At 32.4% G+C, this 9,640-nt stretch overlaps 1 protein-coding gene across 1 annotated transcript; it reads left to right on the plus strand.

Annotated features, from left to right (window-relative positions):
- Window positions 1-8,180: 8,180 nt before the first annotated feature.
- On the plus strand, window positions 8,181-9,376 carry LOC131162830 (probable carboxylesterase 2). The gene has a single exon (XM_058119432.1). The coding sequence runs from the start codon at window positions 8,350-8,352 to the stop codon at window positions 9,301-9,303; it is 954 nt and encodes a 317-aa protein (XP_057975415.1). The 5' UTR covers window positions 8,181-8,349; the 3' UTR covers window positions 9,304-9,376.
- Window positions 9,377-9,640: the final 264 nt, after the last annotated feature.

Below are 9,640 nucleotides of genomic sequence, written 5' to 3' on the forward strand. Positions count from 1 at the left end.
CAGCTAACGACACCATTGCTTTCGATTGCTAGGATGCTAATTACGGTTACCTGAAGGACCTGAAAACATTTGTACGTACATTTGGGGTGAGACACCTCTCAGTAAGGAAGAAAGCAGGTTATATCAGTGTGTGACATACTAGTGGTATTTTACGTAAAACATAACAACATACAATACGATACCGTTCAAAAACATTTCCATACAGTTCTAGTATTTTCACAAATCTATTCCAGTACATATGATACCCAAACATACGGTCAGTGTTGTCACACTAATACGCAACTATTCTATGAAACCCAAAGTTTCACAATGATTACGTTGCCAATACGATGTAACTCACACTAATACGCAACTACTCCATGAAACCCGAAGCTTCACAGCAATTACGTTGCCAATACACCCCTCGGTGACCAGCCGGAACACACAGGTGATATTTCAAACCCTCGGATATAGAGCCGGACACTCTCGCCCACGATTTTTGACACTGGTACATGGTGCAGCATACGGTAATTAGCCGCCACATAGCTATTTCGGTGTATGGTAATTAGCCGCCCCTAACCGATTTCACAAAACCTGAAATCATTTTAAAACTCATGTTTCTATACTCATCAGCGTACAGTAATTAGCCATCACATAGTTGTTTTACAAAATACCTGGAAAAATTACATACAACTATACATTCCATACTTATTTGATTTACGACAAATCATATCATTTTCCAATTCAAGTATACAGTCTTATAAAAATATGGATAACAATCATCTCAATAATACAATTTAAACAAAACAAATAATTTTTCAAACAAAGCAGAGATGATACCCGAAATCTCCAATTTTTTCAAAAATTGTAATCCAAAATCCCATATTTTACCCGACAGATTTCTCCAAATAAGTTACCAAAACATACATACAATCATAGCCTACAAGCTTACCGATCTCGGTTTCAAAAAGTAATTGATATAAACTGAATCCCCTTACCTTAACTTGAATTCCAACTACGAACTCTACGGTCCCCAAAACTATGAATCGAGACTCCAAAACCTACAAACCACAGTACAATACATGCTTACAATTCATACTACTACACATATTTAGAATCAGAAAGGAAAATTGAGCCTTACCTCGATTTTGGCCCAAAATCCAAAACTGCTTGAAATGAGATTCCGATCAGCTAGAAACGTAGAGAATCCTTCCCTGATCCTCGCAGTAACGTCTGATTTATGAATTAGGCAACAAACGGCAAAGAAATCAAGAGAGAGAGAGAGAGAGAGAGAGAGAGAGCTTCGAGTTCTAGAGAGAGAGAAAAAAAATTAAGCTAACTTAGCTTGGAGGCAACTCATTTGGATATTTATAGCCCTTTGACTCGGGTGGATTAGTTGATGAGATGACGTCTTTGTCGACGAGTTCACTGGGTTTCTCGTCGACGAGCCAGATATTTCCAATTTTTTCAAACCTCTCGGCATTCCCTCGTCGACGAGCCTCTGAGTTTCTTCGACGAGGAGCCATTAGCCTTCGTCGACGAATGATGGCCTCATTGATGAAGTCTGCCTAATTACCCTTTTTACCCCTCTCTTAATTAATTTAATCCATTTATCACGAGTCGTGCTCTTAAAAAAATGTTTTGGGACATGAAGACTATTTTTGGTACTTTGTCCCTTTCGCACGCGTCCCATGGGCGCCGCGGGTTGACTTGGCCTTGACCAAGCCTAAAACGGGTTGACCTTTCTTGGATCGATTCTTTGCCGAACCAGTTGGGTCCTCTGAATCGGTATGAAAACGATTTAGCCTTCCATTTTATTTCCCATTTTTTTTTTCAATTTTTGCGGATTTGGCTTTAATTCCATTTTTTTTATTTAATTACTTCGAGGAAAATATTGAAAAATCACAAAAATCATAAATTTTCAAAAACATCTTTGCACTTGAAAAAAATCACAAAAATCTAGAAGAGTTTTTTAGAAAAACTACAGAAATATTTTTAAGTCCAGAAAATCATTTTCATCCTAAACAAATTTCAAAAACCTCCCGGAATAGTATTTTTCTACTTAGAAAAACCTACAGATTTCAAAACTCTGGGAGCGTATTTTGTATCTTATTTACTTGATTTTCCATCTCGATGATTGCAACAAAGGGCATGGACTCTTCAGAGTATTGGATTGCCCCGGTCATAAGGGAATACTTATATAGTATTTTATTTTGTACATTTCTTCACACTTTTTGAAAGGGAGAAATTTTCAAAGGCTTATTAGATTATTTTTGGGATAATTTTCGATTAATTTGGCACTCTCGAGCCCAACTCAGGTGACGCAGACCGATTCTACCCCTAATGGAGTAGTAATCAAGTGTTCTAACCGCACTTCAAAAGGTTAGTGGCGACTCCATCACTTATTGTTTTTCCACGAATTTTTTTTTTCAAAATACACATTCTATTTTTCCCAGTTCGCAGCCATACCCACATTTTTTGCTAGAGTGGTTTTCTGGCAGGGTCCGGGACGTCGCGACAACATGTGCCTTAGACGACTAAGCCCAAGGGTCAGTTGCTTGATCTTTTTAAGTTCAACGTATTTTGAAAAACAGTATTGAGTCAGTTGACTATGCCTTAAGGGATCAGTTGACTGCTTTGGTTCTATTTGCTTATAAATAACCAAAACAATATGTCAGTCGCCTGATGTTAGAACATCAGTCGCTTGTCCGTTTGCTACTTCTTTTTTTTTTTTTTTCAAAATTTGATATCAAAACTTGACTTTGATCTTGGAAAAACGTATGTGAGACTTTATAATGATATTTTCCGTGATTTTAAAAAACAGGTCTCTAAGTCAATGATATTCTTAAGAGTTTCAAAACATCCATATTGAAATTGTGAAGTACTTACATGAGACTTAGGTAAAATAAGACTATCTAAGCTCTAAGTCTTCATGCTTTACCTTCCATTCTTTGTGTCCAGATTGAACTCTTTCTTCAATATGTTTTAACTTTATCATTACTCATGGCTTTAAGTGCAATCTTCATTCAAGCTTTTCAAATGCTCAAACTTGATCTCATGAATACCTTTGAGCCTTGAAACTATACTTAAACAAACATATTAAGTAACCTTGATTTGTTATCATCAAAACGAGATTTAACCTTATTAGGCCAACACTGCCATTGCCCCCAATTGATTCCAAGTTGCTTCATCCATGCCTCTTGCTTGAATTCTGTATAAGGCCTTCACCATGCCTTTCTGTATTAAGAGATCCTTCACCCTTTTCTACCACAAATCGAAATTCCCGTTTCATCAAACTTGACAACGTCAAATTTTGCTGATAAAGTACCTGAAGCTATTACAACAATGTCTGATACCAATTTGTTGTGTAAAAGCCCCAAATTGTACAGAAGAATATATTTGCATGTAAAGGATCAAGCACACAATGCAGTACTTTAATGATGAAAATACAAAACAATCCACAACCACAACAAATTAATGAAAGCAATAGCAACAAATAATACGTGAAATTACGTGGTGTGATAATGCCTACATCCACGGGAGTAAACGACAATGATTCACTATCTTCTTGTCCAAATTACGAGAACAATACAAGAACCCTCTCAACTCTTACAATCATCATCAGTCATTACTCTAAATACATAAGATATTAGATATATATAGAGTTCCTAAAGGTTTTCCCTCCAACTCTCGATCATATTAATGGACTCGTTTAAATTTGAAATCTGCGTTGGGTGTCCTGAGCTAAATCATTGACGATTTCAGACATAATGCAAATTGTTTGAATTCTCCTCCAAAAACATTGACTGTCTGACTGAGGTGATCTTGTTAAATATATCCACTTCAAAGCTAATATATGTGAGTGAGGTCTAAAATATCTCATTGCTCTTTTTAAAATCATAGAGACACATTCACGTAAAAATCGTCAAAATCATCAAATTTTTTTTTGAAATATTCCTAGATTTTTCAAAATTTTTTTGGGCATTTTAACATTTTTTTTTTCAAAAATTTCTAGGATTTTTAACATTGATCTTCTGCTGTGCGTAATCTAGAGAGAATAAGAAAAAGAGAGATCCATTTGAGGAGCTAAGCTTTAAAATTATCTCAATGGGCAACATGCCTGGGAAAGAAGTAGGAAGAGTGGATGCATGTCATGAATGTGTAGAAATTTTTGAGTCAGATAGTCCATCCATGATATCTTTTGGACAATAAAGTTTTTGATTTCTGCATAATTTTAATTAATGATAATTATTTAATTTAGATTTTCAAAATCAGCTTGAAGAATGTGATTAGTTGTGCAAAAAATGATGTGGGTTGGGCCGTTGAGCTCAAGTATTTTCCATGAATAAGAAACCATATGGATAATGTTTGAAGATATTTTTAAAAAATACAAAGCTAATTTGAAAAATAGTTTCCGAGACGTGCAAAATTTTTTAATAATATGGGTATAAATTTCAATGCAATCGCATACATACATACATATATATATATATATATATATATATATATATATATATATAATATTGTCTATTATAATCTCTATTTTGTAACCACAACATTCCTCCGTTAAAAGTGAGCGTTTATCACTAAATAAATGGAGGTGCCGCCTATCTTTAAAAAAAAAAAAAAAAAAAAAATTCTTAAAATCTCTCAACTAGTGTTTTGCAACTTAAAAAAAAATATAAAAACATTATTGACGTTTGTTCTTTTACAATTATGATTATATATATATATATATATATATATATATATATATATATATATTTCACCGAAAAATCATTATTGTAAAAGAAAAAAAATATGTATATATATATGTGGAAGTCTGGTGGCCTTGGAATTTCCTTACTTTAAATGGGTTAAGAAGCAATCGTCTAATAATATATTTTTGTAAAAAAAATAATTTAAAATTAGTAGTCGATTAGCATAAAAAATACACCAAATCTATGAACAATATTTTGATTTTGTACATCATTAATATTTGATTTTTGATTTTTTGATTTTTTTAATGATATTGAAATAAATTTTATTTTCAATAGTATTTAATATAGAATGAAAATACAATAAAAAATATTTCCTCATTTTTCATTCCTTTTCTGTCCTTTTTCCAAGGAAAATACAATGAAAAAAATTTGTTAATTAAAGAAAAAAAAGTGTGCAATTTTTTTTTTAGACGGGTAAGTAGCTTCAAGGGAGTTTTTTCCCATTTTAATATTATTTTATAATAAAATATTAATAATATTTTATTTAGGAAAAAAATTCCTATTTTAAGGTTTACGTAATCTTATTAGATGGTCCAGTGAGATTTGAAGGGTCAGACAAATCGGGTGTTGACGTGTAACAAATCTCGTTGGATCATCCAGCGAATTTGCTTCGACCCTTGAGGTCCCCTTTCTTCGTCATACTTCTTTGCGAACAGAGAGCAGGGAGTTGTAGAGAGGAGGAGAGGATAGCAGCCATTCGGGAGTTGCAGGCCTACTCACTAAATATTTTTTAAATGAAAAAAAAATAATTTTTGGTTTTTCTTACTGGATTATCAAAAAAAACTTTTTAGATTTTCAAAAATTATATTAGAGTTAGAATTCTTAAAAATAATAAATTTTTTTATAACTTCTTTTTACAATTTTAAAAAGTTTAAAAACAAGATGAAAATTATATAATAATTTAAAAGTTACAGACCAAAAATTTTTTTTTTTTTCAATTTTATACAAATGTCATAAAATTTTTTAAAAATAAGTTGACATTTTTAATTAAAAAAATAAAAATAAAAGTCAAAAAGATTTTTTGTAACTAAAGACACCATGAGTTTATATTTGAAATATTAATAAATAAGTGACTAAACCATAATTAGGTTAAATAAAATATCAATGAAAATTCATAAAAAATGAAAAAGATTAATTTCTTGTCTTTCCGTCACTTATTTATTCATTTATTTTGACTAGGTCTATTTGTCTTTTGAATTTGCCGTCATGATTAGGGATGATCATTTAGTTGGTTCGGTGAATTCAGTTAATTAACCAAATTAATTGAAAAAATTTTGATTACAAAATCTCATTAATTGAATCGAGTAAAATTTCATATTTAACCGAACTCAAAGTTGACTGAGTCGAATTTCTGTTAATTCGATTAACTGATTTTAACCAATTTAATATTTCAATATGTATAATATATATATATATATATATATATATATAATATTTTAATATATAATATATATAATTAGTTATTATTAATTTATATTGCTTGACTAAGTTGGTTAACGTAACCCAAAAATCGAACTGAAAATCAGAAAATGAAATTCAATGAAAATAAAAATGAAATCAAACCGAATAAATTTTTAACCAACCACGGAATTTACCTAATTAATTCAGTTAATTTAATTTTAACCTAATTATTGCTCACCCAAATCATGACCCTCCGACCATAAAAGAGTTTTTTCTGGTTTTAACCTTTTATTTTTTAAATATATTAAATAATACCTTTTCTGGGAAAATATTTCCCGGAATAACCTTGACGTAATCTCCCTACTTGGAGTAGCGAGATTTAAACAAATCTCGCTACTTCAAGTAGAGAGATTTGTCACGTGTCATTTCCATAAAAAAATTATTAATATATTTTTTTAAAAAATAAAAATTTGGGAAATAAATTATTCTACATTATAAATCTAGAAATAATTTATTACGCAGAATAATTTATTTCCCGATTTATCATTTTAAAAAAAAATATTAAAAGAATTTATTGTATAATAAATTAAAAATTTGAACTTTATTTTAAATTACCAATTTTAATTGTACCTGAAATTAATATATATATATATATATACATTGACAGTTTGTTAAAGGGACAGAAAATATAACGTTAAAAAATATTATTCATTTTTAAAAAATATTTAAAAATATTATTTAGAGTTTGAAATTTAAATTATAAATATGATTTTTATGTATTTGTACAAAAAAATAAATATTTTTTTTATAATTTTACCCAAATTTAAATTTGACTCTCGAATTCAAATTTCCAAATATAATTTTTTATTTTAATTATTAACTGATTTTTTATGATCGATGAATAGAAAAAATCAAAGTAAAAAGTTGATTCTTTTTAAGAAAAAAAAAAAAAAAGTGTGTTGGCTTTGTTGAGGTTAAATATTCTTAAGTCAAAGATTTGTGTAATTAATGTATTTATTTGTGGATTCTAATTATGTGGGATATTCTTTCTAAGACTACTTCTTAGGTGTTTCCACTTATTGTTTTGTTCAATTAATAAAAAAAAATGAGAGAAGATTAAGATATGATAATTATGTATACATTTATTATTCAAAGTAAAGATGGATTATCTTTATTATAAGAGATGAGAAAAAAAAAAAATGTTAAAGACTTGCTTAGTTGTGGAAGATATTTTTTATTTTCTAATATTTAAAATTTTAAAAAGTTATAAAAATTTAGCTTTTTGTAAAAAATATTTTGAATATACATATAAAAAAGGTATAAAATTGGGTGTAAATGCCCAAAAAATATAGTAAATAAAAGAAATTGAAAAAAATAGATTTTTGGCTGCGAAAGAAGAAAAATCGGCTACGATTTCTTGGAGAGGAGAGAAAACCGGTGACAGTTTTGGGGATTTGTCGCGGGACGGTAAATAAAAATCATTTCAAACTCTAAATAATTCTCTTTACATTTTGTTAATTTATTATTTATTAAATATAATTCCGCCTAATTATCAACAAGACATTCAAATTAGGATCATTTGTTAGCAATTTTTAAAAATTAAATTGTAGTATCCAAAATAATATGTGAATCGCTTTAATTTAAAATTTTAAATAGAAAATAGTGCTTTTGAGATTTAGTGAAAAATATAAAAATCTATATTTTAAAATTTTGAGATTTGTTCAAAAAAATATATATTTATCTATATATTTAATATAAAAATATATATTTAAAAAAAATTATTCTGCATAATAAATTGAAAAATAATTTATTACGCAGAATAATTTATTTCCCGATTTATCATTTTTTTAAAAAATATATTAAATAATATATTTTTTACGGAAATGATACGTAACAAATTTCGCTACTTCAAATAGCGAGATTTGCTTAAATCTCGCTACTCAAAGTAGCGACATTACGTCAGGATTATTTCGGGAAATTGTTTAAATCTCGTTACTTCAAGTAGGGAGATTACGTCAAGGTTATTCCGGAAAATATTTTTCCAGAAAAAGGTATTATTTAATATATTTAAAAAATAAAAGGTTAAAACGGAAAAAACTCGACCATAAAATCTGTCTTCGTCCGCCTTGTCTGCGTACTTCCCTGTCCAACTTTCTTTCATTTTCTTTCCTTTTCTTCCGAACACTCCCTCTCTCTTCCTCTTCAACTCATGGACTCGGCGAAACCAAAGGTATCTCTCGAGGTTCCGCCTTATCTTCGAGTTTACAAAGATGGCACCATCGAAAGACTCCTCGGAAACGACGTCGTCCCCGCGTCCGTCGATTCCCAAACCGGCGTTCTCTCTAAAGACGTCGTCGTCGTCCCCGAAACCGGCGTATGGGCCCGCCTCTACCGCCCCAGCTCTTCGCCCAACCCCCGCAAACTTCCCCTTTTGCTCTACTTCCACGGCGGAGCCTTCTGCATCTCCTCCGCCTCCGACCCTCTGTACCACCGCAGCCTCAACTCCCTTGTCGCCGAGGCCAACGTCGTCGCCGTCTCTGTCAACTACCGTCTAGCGCCGGAGAATCCTCTCCCCGCCGCCTACGAGGACTCGTGGGCAGCACTTCAGTGGGTCGCTGGAGAAGTGGGCCGGGAAGCTTGGCTAAGGGAGCACGCCGACTTTGATCGGGTCTTCCTGGTCGGAGACAGCGCCGGAGGGAACATTGCGCACCACTTGGCTTTACGGGTTGCGGAGTCGGATCGGGTTGGCGGGTTGAGTATCCGCGGCGTCGTTTTGATCCACCCTTACTTCTGGGGGCAAGAGCCGATCGGGTCGGAGGTGGAGGATCCGGCGAGGAAGGCGATGGTGGACAGGTGGTGGGTGTTCGTGTGCCCGTCGGAGAGAGGGAACGACGATCCGATGATCAACCCGTTTGCGGATGGGGCTCCGAATTTGGCGGGGCTGGGGTGTGGTCGGGTGCTTGTGTGTGTGGCGGAGAGAGATATATTAAGAGACAGAGGACGGCTTTACTACGAGTCGTTGGTGAAGAGTGGGTGGGGCGGGACGGCGGAGATGGTGGCGACGCCGGGGGAGGATCACGTGTTCTATAAATTCGACCCGAATTGTAAGAACGCTCTTGATTTGTTCAAACGCTTGGCTTCTTTCATAAATGAAAGGGCATGATTGAAATTAATAAGTATTATTTTGCAGTAAGAAATGAAATAGAATGAAAATCGAAAAGAATCCAATTCTAAAATACAAGTGCCCATCCCATAATTCATCCTATACATTCTTTCATACGTTTTAAATAATAGAAGATACACACACACACATATATATGACTGAGCTATACAAAATGAACAACTGCCAATCGACCCATAAACCATTTGAAATTGATTTTTAGGATTGATTCGATTTGGGTTGATTGAGTTATTGAACACCCTTATCTCTGGATGACTGGAGAGGCTAAATTTAGTATTGTCCATTGCTTTCTTACATAATTTAGTGAAGTATTCAAATA

Source organism: Malania oleifera, chromosome 8, assembly GCF_029873635.1.
Source record: "Malania oleifera isolate guangnan ecotype guangnan chromosome 8, ASM2987363v1, whole genome shotgun sequence".
Classification (NCBI taxonomy): Eukaryota; Viridiplantae; Streptophyta; class Magnoliopsida; order Santalales; family Ximeniaceae; genus Malania; species Malania oleifera.

Bases quoted from the DNA above. Each gene is read 5' to 3' on its own strand.
- LOC131162830 (XM_058119432.1), top strand. From the start codon at position 8,350: ATGGACTCGGCGAAACCAAAGGTATCTCTCGAGGTTCCGCCTTATCTT.